This window comes from Salvelinus namaycush, chromosome 36 (genome assembly GCF_016432855.1).
Source record: "Salvelinus namaycush isolate Seneca chromosome 36, SaNama_1.0, whole genome shotgun sequence".
Taxonomy (NCBI): Eukaryota; Metazoa; Chordata; class Actinopteri; order Salmoniformes; family Salmonidae; genus Salvelinus; species Salvelinus namaycush.
Genome location: NC_052342.1, coordinates 6468971 through 6485541, shown reverse-complemented (window position 1 = coordinate 6485541; position 16571 = coordinate 6468971). Strand labels below are relative to the sequence as shown.

Genomic DNA, 16571 nt, shown 5'->3' with positions numbered 1-16571 from the left:
CCGTCAAGTGGTGGACTGCTCTGGCATTATTGTATCACACCGCCAGCCCCGCCACCAACCGCTCAAATGTTGTATCCCATCAGAACCCAAAATATTGTCTTGTTTTACTCCAATGTTTGTAAACAATGTATATGTAAACAAACACTTTATAGCCACAAAACAAAGCTAGAATCCTTAATTGAAACAATAACATAACACCCCGCCTCTGTTTTGGTAAAAAGCTGAGGGATGGGTCTGGAGAAATGTAGCCACTATCAAATTCATAGACAAAGCCATGGACGCAAGGACTGCCCATCCATGATATCAAAAATATAGTTTTAACCATGTTTTGAGTCTATACAGTGTTTGTTTGTATTTACATTGTTTACAAATATGGGAGTAAAACAAGCTAATATTTTGAGCTCTGGTGCGGTATGACGGTTGAACTAAGCTCATGAGGCATTTATACGTTATATTTTTCAAGAATCATTATATATCATTAAGTCCAAAAATGTATGGAGCAACTGCAGATTCCCTGTTTAAACTGTCTGTGAGCCTAAAATCACGTTCTTGGTCCTCATCATCCAAATTTGACTCGGCTTGTGTAGTAGCATTTCCCTCACACTCCTTGCTCACTTTTTACTTCTTTAGTTCAGCTGGCAAAAGCACCAGCATAACTTTTTTTTAAACATTAACACCTGTTAATTTGGTAGCCCACATTTTGCTGCACAGGCTTTGAGAGCTTTTTTGTAGTTGTTGTTCTCTGCACCAACCTTTACATTTTTTACCGGTCATTTCAGCAAACTTCAGTAGGATCTGGCTGGTTAACTGACACGTTTGACTTTGAACTCAACTGGGCCGGCCAATCCTGGTAGGGGGGCTGTTCCTCACTGCATCTGCCCAATTGAGAAAGCTGATAGATTATGTCAACAGAGAAAAAGGTAGGCTATAGCCTAGGCTTCTACAAAAATACACTATATATACAAAAGTATGTGGACACACCTTCAAATTAATGGGTTCGGCTATTTCAGCCACACCCGTTGCTGAGAACACCCAGCCATGCAATTTCCATAGACAAACAGTGGCAGTAGAATGGCCTTACTGAAGAGCTCAATGACTTTCAACATGGCACCTGCATAGGATGCCACCTTTCCAACAAGTCAGGTCGTAAAATGTTTGCCCTGCTAGAGCTGCCCCGGTCAACTACAAGTGCTGTTATTGTGAAGTGGAAACTTCTGGGAGCAACAACGGCTCAGCTGCGAAGTGTGGTAGGCCACACAAGCTCATAGAACGGGACTGCCGAGTGCTGAAGCGTGTAGTGTGTAAAAATAATCTGTCTTCGGTTGTACCAATCATTCCTGAGTTCCAAAATGCCTCTGGAAGAAAGGTCAGCACAAGAACTGTTCGCTGGGAGCTTCATGAAATGGGTTTCCATGGCAGAGCAGCCGTACACAAGCCTAAGATTACCATGCGCAATGCCATGCGCCGGATAGAGCGGTGTAAAGCTCGCCGCCATTGGACTCTGGAGCAGTGTAAACATGTTCTCTTGAGTGATGAATCACTCTTCACCATCTGGCAGTCCAACGGACGAATCTGGGTATGGTGGATGCCAGGAGAACGCCACCTGCCCCAATGCATAGTGTGTGCCAACTGTAAAGTTTGGTGGAGGAGGAATAATGGTCTGGGGCTGTTTGGGGGGGGGCTAGGTCCGAAGGGAAATCTTAACGCTACAGCATACAATGACATTCTAGACGATTCTGTCCATACAGAAATTGTTTGTCGAGATTGGTGTGGAAGACTGGCCTGCACAGAGCCAGGCTTTATCACCCAACATCAGTGCCCGACCTCACTAATGCTATTGTGGCCAAATGGAAGAAAGTCCCCGCAGCAATGTTCCAACATCTAGCGGAAAGCCTTCTCAGAAGAATGGAGGCTGTTATAGCAGCAAAGGAGGGACCATCTCCATATAAATGTCCATGATTTTGGAATGAGATGTTTGACAAGCAGGTGTCCACATACATTTGGTCATGTAGTCTATATTAACAGGCCCATGGGCCGCCGGCTGTGTCACGCTCTTTCCCCCCCCCCAAATAAATGATATAAAAAATTGGACCAGCATACCCTCCTAAAAATTGGTCTAGCCCATCTGGCGTCTGACAGATTTTTGTATACAAGACCGATAAACTTTTATTTGATTTGCCAGATGGCCAATCTGAACCCCTGCCAATTGTCTCTTCAAGTATGGACCAGGACACCGGTGTTGGTATGCCAGTCCTGCACATCTGCATTTCTATGAATGCACCCATCATTTATTTCAAGTACAGCGTGGGTCTTACAGAAGCTCCAGCCCAATTAAGAGTTGACCCTCTTCGCGCCCAGGTCCGTGGGCGACGCACAATTGGCCTAGCGTCGTCCGGGTTAGGGAGGGTTTAGCCGGTAGGGATATCCTTGTCCCTACCGAAAAATGTGAGGCTTGCAAGCCGAAGAACACCATCCCAACCGTGAAGCACGGGGGTGGCAGCATCATGTTGTGGGGTGCTTCGCTGCAGTTCACAAAATAGATGGCATGAGGCAAGAAAATTATGGGGATATATTGAAGTAACATCTCAAGACATCAGTCAGGAAGTTAAAGCTTGGTCGCAAATGGGTCTTCCAAATGGACAATGACCCCAAGCATACTTCCAGAGTTGTGGCAAAATGGCTTAAGGACAACAAAGTCAAGGTATTGGAGTGGCCATCACAAAGCCCTGACCTCAACCCTATAGAAAAGGTGTGTCCAAGGAGGCCTACAAACCTGACTCAGTTACACCAGCTCTGTCAGGAGGACTGGGCCAAAATTCACCCAACTTATTGTGGGAAGCTTGTGGAAGGCTACCCAAAACATTTGACCCAAGTTAAACAATTTAAAGGCAATGCTGCCAAATACTAATTGAGTGTATGTAAACTTCTGACCCACTGTGAATGCAATGAAAGAAATAAAAGCTGAAATAAATAGTTCCCTACTATTATTCTGACATTTCACATTCTTAAAATGAAGTGGTCATCCTAACTGACCTAAAACAGGCCATTTTTACTCAGATTAAATGTCAGGAATTGTGGAAAAACTGAGTTGAAATGTATTTGGCTGAGGTGTATATAAACTTCTGACTTCAACTGTACATGTTTTTTTGTGTGGTTTTCGTAAACCCAACCTCACCTGCACACTGTTGTTTTTACCTGCAAGATTGATTTACACAAGACACGTGAAAGAATCTAAAGTAAAACCAAGAAAACTACTTGTATTCTTGGATGTAGGACTGCAGATATAGTACACAGAAAAACAGCCTCATGACTGGGATGTTACATAAATTGAGGGAGGCTGAGCAAGCATTCTGTCTACACGGATTAAAACGATGGTCTGTGGAAGCTGTATTCAAGTGTCAGTGATGAAAGACACTTTGCAAGGCAAAAAGAAAATGACAGCAAAATTAAAGATATTCAGTTTAATAACAATCAAGCAACATTGCAAGGACTATTCATTCAGGCTAGACCGAAAACAGGGCTGACAAACCATTTCCAAAAATAGAGTGAAAATACAATTGTATAACATCATTTCTTCTTTTTTCTCATTAAGCAAACAAAAAGGGAACAGAAGGCGTGGTGATGTTGCGGAAGCGATAGAAGCACTGCACACAGCTACAGATCATAGCAAGGAGGGGAGAGGTTAACAGAACAATCAAGCATACGATCAGAATCAGAAGTAGTTCAGAGTATCTTTTGAGCCAACTCACTCTAGGATGCAAAGTCCTATTCCCTGCTGCATCCTCATGGACCTAAATTAATTTGCATCTGGGGAAAAAGTTCATTAGAAACAGCTTACAGGGTTTAAAAAAATACTAAATAAAATTATAGGGGATTAGAAATTATGCAAACAAATTGATATGAAATCAGACAGTATTACAAAATACCCGTTTTTCTGACAAAAGAATTAGGAAGGAGATTCTCACATCCAAAAGATCTGAGAAATTACACTTCACGTCAGGTTTAATTACAAAAATATTCAGCGCCGTGAAACCACAGCAAATGAATGGAACATGACGATGAATGAAGCTCGAGTCCATTGGACTGCCATGCCTACTAAACCGGCTGGATCATCAGAACAGTAAAAGATCACGGAAATGAAAACAAATAGTTACTAAGCTTCAGCTCCAGTCCAGTCAGCAAACCAAAGCTTTTGTTTGAGGTGATTTATTTGGTGTGAGAGATGGTGAGACAGTTATAAACCAACCATGGAGGGAGTAAGCCCTGCAAAATAGATACAAGGCATACCATATACTCTATGCACAGCAACAGTGTTGGATGGACACAGAAAGCCTACACAGAGTCAACAAAAACACCAACTTTTAAAAACAGAAAAATTCTGTAAAGAAAATGTACAAATTCAACCACACCACCTCCCATGTTTGAGGAGTTTCTCTGCACGTTAACCAGGACTGTGATTAAGAGAGTATAGCACAGGTCATGTCATTTTACTGAACAAAAACTATATGCCCTGGGCAGAGCTGCGTATCAGTCCATTGGGTAGCTGGTTGTGTGGTGTGCTGCGAGTCCATGGTGTTGGGTAAAATCTGGGAGGGCTGTGTGGTTGAGACTGAGGAACCTGGGGGGGTACAGAGGGTGTTTAATTCTGAGGGGGTGGAGGTGGTGGTGCGGGGGGCATACCGAAGGGGGGCATGCCCGTCACCCCCATCCCCATCATGGTGACAAAGTTGGAGGGGTCCATGGGCGGAGGGGGAGGAGGGGCGTACATCATGCCGGCCGAGCCGGGGGGTGGGGGAGGAGGGGGAGGTGGTGCGCCGGGGGGGAGAGGGGGCTGCACCCCGGGCGGAGGGGGGACCATGGAGGGGTTGCCCATGGGGGGAGGGGGCTGGGTGGCCGAGGCAGCGGACTGTTGGGGCTGCTGCCGGGGGGGCAGGTTGCCAGGACTGGATGTCGTGGTGGTATCTGGGGAAGAAATAACTTTAGTTAGTAGGACATAACAAAAAACATGCTGCACTTACTCAACATTAGAAATCCCTCGAAGATCTTACAGGAATGATGAAACACCTATGTAAAGCAGCCATGTGTCAAATCTACAAAAGCTACCATGAAAAGTGTGAGAAACTGGCTGTACTTTTCTGTTTAACTGGTCAAAGCTTCAGAAACAAAGAGCCTGTGTTCTTACTCTGTTGCCATGGCAGTGGTGCACTAGTGGCCATGCTGCTGGCGGGAGGGGGTGGGGGGGCCTGCTGTTGCCATGGTGGCAGGGGACCTGAGGGTGGCGGGGGAGGCTGGTTGTTGGGGGGCGGAGGTGGTGGTGGCATCATACCCATGGGTGGTGGCAGCAGACCTGAAGACAAACGGAGAAAATATGAATGGACACAAGATGGCACAACCGATTGGATTACAAAGACAAAGCACATACTGTGTTTATTACATTTGTGTGTACATGACACCACCAACGCAATTTACAAACTGGGATAACAAAACGGAAACAGGCTACAACAACAAAGACGGCACATTTCGACAGCAGGCTGTCTTCCTCCTACCCATGTGGTGTCCGTGTCCCTGGCCCATGGGGGGCGGTGGGGGCTGCATCCACGGGGGTGGCATTCCATTGTTGGGGGGCATGTTGTGCCCTCCCATGTTGGACATGGGGGGTGGGAAGTTGTGGTGGCCTCCGTGACCTCCGTGACCCCCGTGTTGGTTGCCATGACCCCCGTGTTGGTTGCCATGACCGCCGTGTTGGTTGCCATGACCGCCGTGGCCTCCGTGCATGCTGTTGAAGTTCCTGTTCTCAGACTGGCCAGAGTTCATCCAGGGAGGACGGCTCTGCAGTACAAACACAGAATGAGACGAGAGGCACTTGTATCGTTTATCGTCTCGCCTGCTGATGAAACTCAAATCCATGAATCTAACTTGGAATGTAAAGGTCTATTTTTATGGATAGACTAAGAAAATGGAAGCTCAGGTCGTCCTAGTCACTTCATTTAACTCACCGGTGGTGGCTGGTTGTTGTTGTTGCCTCTGTTGTGGCCACTGTTCTGGTTGTTGGAGTGTCCCCCGCCAGAGGAAGGAACAGGGGCCTCGCCTAGCTCAGCCATGAGGGACAGATACTCCTTGTCCATACGGGCCTTGTCCTGGGCAGACTGGGGAGGCTCACCGGCCCTGGGCGCCGCAAAGGAGCTAGAGAGAGGAGAGAGGTCCTTATAATACATGATCGATTTTTGGAAAAGATCCTGAATGGCCTTATTTTCTGTCAGAGCTACAATCACTCCAAGTAGCCACTGTTCTGGGTCCTCTGTGTAGACATGTCACTCTACACCCCTCATGACACAGACTCCACACTTACAGTCTGACTGCAACGCATCAAGGGGCAGGTTCCTGGCATCATCTCTAGTACAAGATTGGACTAGCAAAAAATGATCTTTGATTCAATGTGTTTAAGCAAAAAGACTGCTTTCTGACCAGAAATCCTTTACACAACAGTATGTAGGTGGTTAGTTACCTGGTGAACTTGCAGTCAGAGGAGATGTGGCCTGCGCCACCGCACTTGGTACAGAGGGTGGTGTTGGTGACACTGCGGGGTTCAGTGCTCTGCCACGGACGAAGGATCCTGGGTGGGGAACAAAGAGAAGCATTTCATATTTAACCAAGAGAAGTGAAGAGGAGAGCAGATTTATCCAGGCCAGGCAGGGTACATGTGATTATGCAACCGTCACAGAATGGCTGCTGTCAAAATGTGGCAGGCTCACCGGTTGTCGTCCTCTCTCAGGGTGCCGTTGAGTCTGGCCAGCTCCCTCAGCTGCATCTTCCTCAGGTCATTCTGGTCCTCGGGGGTCTCGATGCCCTGCTTTAGGATGGTACGGATCTACGGAGGAGACAAGATTGGACCACTCTCAGTATGTGTGGACAAATAAAAATACAACTGCATAGTGGCAGTATAATCTAACTCAATGGACACTGAAAGGTAAGCTAGTAGTAGATGAGTTGAGTATAATGGGTGTGAGCTGACCTGTTCCACCGCCTTCTTGACGTTCTCCATGGTGTTGGCGGTGACCAGTGCGTGCAGCGGCTCGTCCTCCCCTGGCAGCATCTGACCGTCCTTACGGCCCACCTTGCCCTCCTTCACCGAGCCCTTGCCACGGATCATGATCTTGGCACAGCACTCCTTCTCTATGTTCTTCAGGGTGTTGCCACTGCAAGGACACAAGTAACACACTCAGTGTGTGTGTGTTGCAGTAAGGACTCAAAAGCGCCACCTACTGGACTTCTAGGCAAATCCCCAAATAGACCCACAACACAAATGGGAACATTAGATAGATCCATGGTAAAGGCCTATAACTCACCGTGGCCCAATGAGCAACCCAACAAAGTTAATCTCGGGGTACTCGTCCTGTGGGATCATCACCTTGTCGTTGACCCTAGTAGCTGGGGGCCTGTGGGGGACAACTATGTTCAGTATAGTGAAGGCTATAACCCAGTCTCTACACATTCATGCCAAGGTGAAGAAAATAAAGCATGACTGTTCTCAGAAGCCATGTGAAAAGTACCAGAGACCTACAGCAATAGCTCTGAAATTCAGACCAACCATAAAGGAAAATGAGATATCACCACAACACCAAAAGGAACAAACAAGTAATAAACAATTGTGGGAGGAGCAGGAAACAAAGAGGGTAAACAGCCGTTGCTTTAATAACAGCTAACGGGGATCCAAATAAACAAGACTGTTAGGAAATAGAGAAAACATACTTGTAGTCCGCGGGGGGCTTGAACTCAGGGTTGAGTGCCACCATATCGGTGATGAGGGAGTGACGCTCCTCCTCGATCTTCTTGCGTGTGCGGTACTCCCTGGTATTCAGCCTCTTCCCCTCGCTGTTGTAGATGGGCTCTGGAGACGGGGACCTTGGGGAGGGGAGGGGGAGAGAGTACAGACAAACATTAATATATCTCTAAGACCACTGACAATCATACACAAGTTTCCCTATGTCTAACTACGCCTTAAATAATGTTACCATGAAATAAAACATTTTAAGGAACACTTCATAATAGCATGGTCATGTCCCCAAGCCACTTATCAGTGAAGGGAAGGCAATGCAAGAGAAACAATGGTTACAGCAAGCATTTCGGTCACTGGTGGAGAAAAGAAAGTGTTCTCTCATAGGGCTTGTTATGAGATATCAATATTGGTGTTACTTTTTACATTCTCAAAAGGAAATTTCGGTTGCTAATAGGCTGTAGCGTTTGACTGGCCAATTGGGTTCTGGTATTTTAAACACGTCTGAAAAATGGGGACATATCACCTTGTGATATGCAATGAAGACTACTCTACAACTTCATCAACTAAATCTATCTACACTGAACAAAAATACGAACGCAACATGTTGGTCTCATGTTTTGAGCGAAAATAAAAGACCCAGAAAATATTTCATATGCACAAAAAGCTTATTTCGCTCAAGTTGTGTACACAAATTTGTTTACATCCCTGTTGGTGAGCATTTCTCCTTTACCAAGATAATCAATAGACACAAAAAAATTAAATAAAAATATATATAATAATCCAGCCACCCGACAAGTGTGGCATATCAAGAAGCTGATTAAACAGCATGATCATTACACAGGTGCCCCTTGTGCTGAGGACAACACAAGGCCACTAATTGGCATCTGACTGCAGGAATGTCCACCTGAGCTGTTGCCAGAGAATTGAATGTTAATTTCGCTACCATAAGCCACCTCAAACGTCATTTTAGACTATTTGGCAGTATGTCCAACCGGCCTCACAACAGCCTGATCAACTCTGCAAAGGAGATGTATCACACTGCATGAGGCAAACGGTGGTCACACCAGATACTGACTGGTTTTCTGATCCACGCCCCTACCTTTTTTAAAGGTATCTGTGACCAACATATGCATATCTGTATTCCCAGTCATGTGAAATCCATAGATTAGGGCCTCATGAATTTATTTCAATTGAACGATTTCCTTATATGAACTGTAACTCAGTAAACTCTTTGAAATTGTTGCATGTTGTTTATATTTTTGTTCAGTATAGAAGAAAAAAAGGGGGGGGGTGACAGAATTAGGGCAACAACAAAAAAAAGAGTGCATTCCTCAAGGAACTGCTGGTTTGGGAGTCGGATGGTGCCATATTGGATGCTGAGGTGGTGGGTGTTTAAGCCAGGTCCATACCTCCTCTTGGATGGAACACCTGAAAACCTGTTACGCTGCGTTAGAGGCTCTGCGTTTGAAAAAGGTTAAGGTGACGAGGGGTAATTTGGGGTTAGAGAAAATGAATTATGATTAGAAGTTAACCCTTTTCATAGTGCGCTGACCCACAGAGCTAACATTTGGTCGAACAATTCAGGAGAGAAAATGTAGAAAAATCTAAATAGAGGAAAGGGTTCTCTTTTTATATCTTGAAATTTCCACCTGTGACAACCTGAAACACTCCCGTTATTTGTTGGAGTGACATTATTAGCATCCTGCGATGAGCTTTTTGTTGTCGCTGTGGAAATATCTGATTAAGATTACAATGAAACTATGTAAAATACAGACGACAGGGACAGTGGCCAACAAAGAGATATCAATCTCACATAAAAATAAAATGACATTTCCTGCTGGAATAATAGATGCAGACTACTAGTGTCGAAGCCGATCTGTGTCGTTCCGGAATAGCCAGGATCAGAGGGGTTTCTCCTCCGGAGCCTCAAAGTCCCAACTGGAATACGGTCAAACCCACTGGGCGGAACTTTGGGAAGCTTCATTATAGAAAACCCATTAATAACCATGGAGAAACAGCCAACGGTTAAAAGTTAATTTGTCAGGTTTCAGGTGGAATCTAACAATGGTTGGACCATTTGAATTTACGAGACAAGCCAAGAAAAAAAGGGTAACACATTAGGATTAAAGTCAGGTCAAGCACTGGCAAAAACAGGTTATTCTAAAGAAACCCATTTCTGAAAACCAAACTTGTCCTAGTTGGTTGTTCATATAGCAATCTGTATATCATTGGGTAACTATTTAAGATGTTAGATCTGGGTCTACTTCCTCACTTTAACTTACAGCTCTATGACTATCAAAAGGAGAAATATGCAATCACAAATTCTAAATTATAAGCAATCATAATAAGCTGTTAAACCAATAATAGATTAATTTGGTCATAAGTACAGACCCAAAACTACTTTTAAATTGAAGAAACTGTGTTAATCTAAGATGCATTCTAAAAAATTCACAAACACATTGTCAACATCTGAGTTGACAGAAAATGGCTAAACCACGACGCACACGTCGACATATTAGCTCAATTATAGTCAACAAAAATAAGACTATGATAGATAAAAACAAGAGGTCACAGCTAAGGCAGTAGGAAATATATAGTAAGTGTGATATACACTCCCCTACGTATTTATTTGGACAGTGAAGCGACATTTGGCTCTTTAGTCTAGCATTTTGGATTAGAGATCAAATGTTTCACCATTTAGTAATGAAGGCACTTTATGCATCTAGTCCTCCAATTTGAATAAATACATTAGTATTTGGCTACATTCCCCTCATAGCGCATTAAAGTAGTCAAAAGTGTAGTATTTGGTCCCATATTCCTAGCACGCAATGACCACATCAAGCTTGTGGCACGTCAAACTTGTTGGATGCAGTCGCAGATTGTGTTTCAGATTACGTTGTTTTGCCCAATAGGAACTAAATGATAAATAATGTACTGTGTCATTTTGTAGTCACTTATATTGTAAATAAGAATATAATACATTTTCGAAAACTTCTACATTAACGTGGATGTTACCATGATTCTGGATATTCATGAATTAATTGTGAATAATGATGAGTGAGAAAGTTACAGTGGAACAAATATCATGGCCCAGTTGCATAAAACACCGTAGGTAAATTTTCCCCTCATCTTTTCCCTTAACTTTAAGTCAGTTCGACAAAACATTTTAGGGTGACTTTCCCCGTTAAATTAAGTACAAAAGTTAAGGGTGTCCACGAGGTCCCTTAACTGGCTTATTATGTATGGATATCAATGGAAACAGCATTTGTAGAGGTGAATGTTGATTTCATCTGCTCTGCTTACAAAAGGAAAACGTCAACCAGCTAGCTACTTAGCTAAACAATGGAAGGTGCACAATCCATGGCTACAAAGCTAGTTAGCTACAGCTACTCTGTAAACTAGCTTGACATACCAGAAAGTAATATAAACAAATTGAGAAAAAAGAAAAGTAACTACAAGAAACATGGTTTATTATCTTCTGAAGCAATTTGGTATCCTGTCTTGGCTGTATAAACTTAATTTTGCCATCTCACAAAATGAAAGCGATCTCTTTGAGATGTTTAGTCAGTGAATCAGGCCATCTCCATGGTAACCAGATACTCCTTCTGCCATACCTGCCTTCAAACTACCCTAAAACCCCTTAAGTATGCCCTTACCTAAGGAAATATTTGAGGGGCTTTATGCAACACCCTTAAACAATTCCCTTAGGTAAGGAAAAATGATTCCATAGGGTAAACACTTAAGATGTTTTATGCAACCAGGCCCATACCCACCTGAAAACAGTTTTTACTTTCAAATACAGAGACTACATGCATAAAGTGCATTCATTTCTAAACAGTAAAACAGATATGTATGAAAATCCCCACAAATGAAAGGTGAAATTCTGTACTTTCGCCTCAAAACATTTGATACCAGATCCAAAACGCTGGAGTATAAAGTCAAATGAAACATTTTAGTTTCACTGTCCAAATAAATACATAGGGGAGTTCAGAATATTAGGGCAATTGTCTATTGACAGAGCACTGCATAGTAATAATTCCATCTGTCAGGAGACAATGACACCATTTAAGTATAAGAAAATAATTATGGAATATAAGAATATTATAAGGATACAAACTCCTACGAGGCTCATTTAGATGGGTATAAACGTAAACTGGAAATGCTTGAACACCAAGTAAACCAGAGGTGACCATGGCAACTTCACAGCACACCTTAACGCAGAGCCATGAGGTTCATATAATTACCACTTTTTACTCCTTCCAATTTAGATTCCTACCAATTCATAAATGAAGATCTACATCTAACAAATTGTCCGGGGAGTAAAAAAGTAATCATACACACACATATATATGCACTTGTCTTTTCCTACTACCACTGACTTTTCTGATAACTACTTTGTTGAAGGAAAATGTACATGCTACAATTGTGATATGTTGTCTCACCTAGCTGTCTTAAGATTAAGGCAATAATGTAAGTCGCTCTGGATAAGAGCACCTGCTAAATGACTAAAATGTACATTTGAACACCTTTGTATTCTCAATGACATTCAATTCAGCATTGAAAAAAGGTGCACGTTTGAGTTTGTTCCACCTGAGCGAGACTGACCACAGGTCAGAGACCACTATGACAGCACACCAAATGTGTTTGATGGATTGCCGGAAAAGAGCAGGAATAGGAATGGGTCCTTTTTGTCTTCTTCTAATGCTTCTTAAGGGGAAGTGATCTCATTAAGGAGTTTGAGTAATCCAAAAGGTACCTAACTGATTACAGTTTTGGACAGGTAACTAGTAACTAACGGATTACATTTACAAAGTAACCTACCCAACTCCGCAGATTGGGATGTAACACTGAAAAGTAATTCTGAGCAAAATTTTGGTCTTCAGTCATCCTGGAAGTTGTGACTATAAGCACCTAGAAGTATGACATCCCTAAATACTACTGGAAGGAGAAGCATATCATGTTATATTATGGCACTAACACTGCTGGATAATAACTAATCCTTACAGTGGCTACTAAACCTACTAAACTTCAGGACCTAAAGCATCTTCTGAGAAATATGTATAATTTTTTACCAAAGACCAACATTTGGCGTCAAAAGAACGACAAGAAGGTAGAGAAAATGTTACTGTTCGTGGGTTTAAAACTTTTCCCGACCTGTCCTCAGGGTTAACAGGGATTCCCAGGTCTCCTGTACGCAGTTTACGAGTCAGGTCTTCGATCTGCAGTTGGACTGGAAGAATTCAGGTTAGGAAAGAAAAACAAGAAGGATGGAGAGAAATGTGGTTACAACAATAACATTCAACTGGAGACAGTGCAATCTAAATTCAAGCACTGTCTCATTTGTTTGAGAGGCAAAAACACATGACTACAATGAATAATGAATCATTTACATGAAAATACAAGGGGAATTAAATTACTTCTGAATTTCAGCAAATATTCTACACGAGTAAAAACCCTTCTTCATTTCTGGGAAACGGAGGTACCAAAATGACCATGCAAAACTCTAGAACCAATTCATTGAACTGAAAGTGAACTGTCGTCAATAGCTAACAACAAGCTCCAGGATGTTTTACAAATGCACAGGTGAAACATTTGGCATCCCAGTGATGAAGGGTTTAAACAGCAACATTTTAGCGTGGATCATTAGACCAGGGTTCCATTTGATGCCTGCCAGCATTAATTAACCACATTCCAAACCCCACCCCAAACGATTCAAGAATAATTTCAATTTGAGATTGTCATACGACAGTAGTTGAATGTGGCTTTGGCATAAAAGGGGAACCTGATCCACAAGCAGGACTAACACAATATACATTAATAAAGTTGAAGAGTCACTGTCTGCACTCCTGTAGAGCTACAGCTGAGAAGTTATTTGTTATGTAAAATGAGAAGGAACAAAAATAAATCACTCAAGACATGCACATTTCTGTCTATATGGGATCATGACAAATTTACCCCCCACCCAACTGCCAAAAACTCCCACCCCTGCCTGACAAGATTCAACAATGACTAAATTATGAAGTTTCTGCTTTAATTGAGAAATGATGCCAGAGATGAAGACAGCCCCTGTGAATTGATATTTCACTGCTATTTCATCTTACGGGCTTCAAACAAATCCTTTTGGACTCCCCCCTGCAGTTTTTGTTTTGAATGAGCAATGTAAACAGAGGTGAGAACATAAGGCAGGCACAAATTAGGCTTGGGCGGTATGCCATATTCTGAGGTATTTTGAAATACAGACACAGCATGACTTTCAACACAATACAAAACAAGAAAGAAATTGCTAATAACTAAGTTAAGGATCCAAGATGTGCCAAATAAATTCTCAAGCTCAGGGCTCCAGCTATGCATTTGGCTAGCCAACTTGCCAGCTAAGCGACTAGGTTGCAAGATCAAGCTTCTTGGGGTACAGCAGACAATCAATCCCCTCCTGGACCAAGAAAAAAAAAGTATCTGGATACCGCCCAACCCTGGCAGAAATGAATGTTTACATACCAAGGAGTACCAACCATAAACAATGACATACATTGATAACCCCTACTGTTATTGAGGGGTAGACTCACCTGATTCACACACCCTACAAGTGTCTCAAGCCAGTTTGGTGGTGTTACACTACTGCTGAAAGGCATTTATTGTCAAGCCGACCGTTTCTTAAATTAATTTCCTGAAAACATCCAGATGAGTGCCTATTTTAAAGGATGCACTGGAAATGAGCATGATGCTTTCGCCATTGCTCACACATTAAACTCACATGTATGATATAAAGGAATCATTTTGCATGTTACAAGGACAACATGGGTAAACCCTTTCATGACAGGGCAGTTGGTGAAGTACAAAGGGGACAGTGACCTGCAGCCCAAAACAATTACACGGCAAGCAGCAACACTCTTCTGATTTGCTAATGGATATCCAGTGGTATGCAAACCTTAATGCCACAAAAAGCGTGCTATAGGAGAACCACATTACTGTACCTCCTTGTCTTAGGACAATGGCCTTCCTTTACACTCCACATCAACAAGTTAGTATACTCAGTAGATTAGAATACTGAATTTCGTCTGAGCAATAGGATTTTGAATTATAGCTTCAGATGCATAATTTTTGACAAAGCTTTGTCAATTTATTGGCAAATACTGTACTTGAATCATCTTGATGAATGCATTTCAACTAGTTTGTGGTTATGCACCAGTCTGGACTTTGGTCAGTCTCCCAGCTCTACCAGGGAGTGACCCAACATGTCCTGTTATCTGATTCAATAAACTCTAACTGATGAAATTTAGCAAACATGTCAGGAACTATGCATAATATTTCAATATGCAAAACGTGAGGAAATCACGGCAACTGGATCCCACAGGGTCAGGTAAAGAAGAACACACTACAGTAACGCCCCTTGACTTGACTGATTTCCTGTAAATCTAAAACACTAGTACAGTGCAGTTTACAGTTCAGTTATGTTATACAGTAGTGTAACAAATGGTTACCTATATAGGCCCTCTCCTGATCCCGAGTCAGTCCAGGCGGGATGACGGTGGGCATGCCAGGAATGACCGTCTTCTGGTCGGGTGTCTCGCTACTCCAGCGGCTCCTTTTCCTGGCTTTTTTCTGACCGAAGTCTGACAGATGAGATGAGGGTATTCTCAATTTGAGCATTTATACATGTTCACTGAATTTACAAATGGATTAACAGACAACTAGCTAAATGTTAAATTAGTAACGTTAGTTAACGTTACACAGCTAAGACGATGCCAGGGTGGAAATGCCCTAAAAATAAGGCCTGTTTTTTTTTCGTGATTACTTCAAAACTACGACAGGCAGCTGGGACATATGGTAATATTATGAAACTGGGCTCCACCGCGGATGCAATGAACTAGTTTTTATTACAAAAAAACATTGTTAAAAATGTCATGTGTCCAGCCTAACGATGGCTAGGTAACGTTATTTGTAACTACCGCGCATTGTTTGCTAACTAGCGTTAACTATTACTAATTAATGTCTAGCTATCTTTATCTTGCTCACTTCACTTGCAAGGGTGATAATGTTACAATGTTTCGCATAAACGTGAATGATCAGTTAGTTAACGTTTGCTATCAGCGTCTAAAACATATCTAGCTAGCTAACTAAGCCCAGCAACACCAGCCTCGCACATACAGCCCTGCACTCAAGACCTTTCTCTAGAAGGTCTCTAGCCTGGCTTACCTGACTGAGACGGAATTCCTACTCCTTGGGGTGGTTGTGGCGGGGTGGGAAAAGCGGCCACCGCAGTAAATACTGGGTGAACTTGCGGGAAAGAGACGTTTGGAATTGGGGGCTGAAAATTCGGGAGCGAGGGAAAGGAAACAGGCGGCCCCGGTGTAGGCATTAAGCCCGCACCGGGCCCGGCTTCAAATCCTCGTTTAGCGCCAATACTCGGGTGCAGCTTCCCCAGAGGGGTTGCATTTGCTCCCGTAGCCATTTCCAAATGTGCTCTGTTTCAAATGAAGTTTGTATCAAATTAAATTAGGCTTGTAAATATATTAAGAAATATGAAATTCAACGACTTCCACAACCTTCTCCACTCGCGCTGGGGGGTGTACAAGATGGCGCACGGCGGAATTATCACAAAGGAGGATGAACTGTACAGCTAAGCTCAGCTATTGGTGTAGCGCAGTGCCAGCCGAAACGTTCCCGCTTTTCATTGGATAAAACATAGGGTCTCAACTTCCACAAAAAACGATTGGACTCTTATCTTGACAATCATTTAGCCACACTCTTTGATTGGGCTTTGAAATGTGTTGTCCGCCTACCATTACCCGCGCGC

At 43.0% G+C, this 16571-nt stretch overlaps 1 protein-coding gene across 1 annotated transcript; it reads right to left on the bottom strand.

Annotated features, from left to right (window-relative positions):
- Positions 1-3446: 3446 nt before the first annotated feature.
- Positions 3447-16363, bottom strand: LOC120030136 (splicing factor 1-like). Its single transcript, XM_038975456.1, has 12 exons — positions 15971-16363; positions 15256-15387; positions 12932-13007; positions 7750-7902; positions 7347-7436; positions 7013-7196; positions 6753-6868; positions 6506-6613; positions 5997-6183; positions 5547-5829; positions 5183-5347; positions 3447-4962 (listed from the first exon to the last, which is right to left on the bottom strand). The coding sequence occupies exons 1-12, from the start codon at positions 16224-16226 to the stop codon at positions 4640-4642; spliced, it is 2073 nt and encodes a 690-aa protein (XP_038831384.1). The 5' UTR covers positions 16227-16363; the 3' UTR covers positions 3447-4639.
- Between the last annotated feature and the right edge of the window lie 208 nt (positions 16364-16571).

Excerpts from the sequence above, each read along its gene's own strand:
- LOC120030136 (XM_038975456.1), bottom strand. The coding sequence starts at position 16,226 with ATGGCTACGGGAGCAAATGCAACCCCTCTGGGGAAGCTGCACCCGAGT. Across the intron at positions 7,903-12,931 it reads CCTGTTAACCCTGAGGACAG|GTCCCCGTCTCCAGAGCCCA; the intron begins GTCGGGAAAAGT and ends CCCCTCCCCAAG. Across the intron at positions 7,437-7,749 it reads AAGCCCCCCGCGGACTACAA|GCCCCCAGCTACTAGGGTCA; the intron begins GTATGTTTTCTC and ends TGTCCCCCACAG.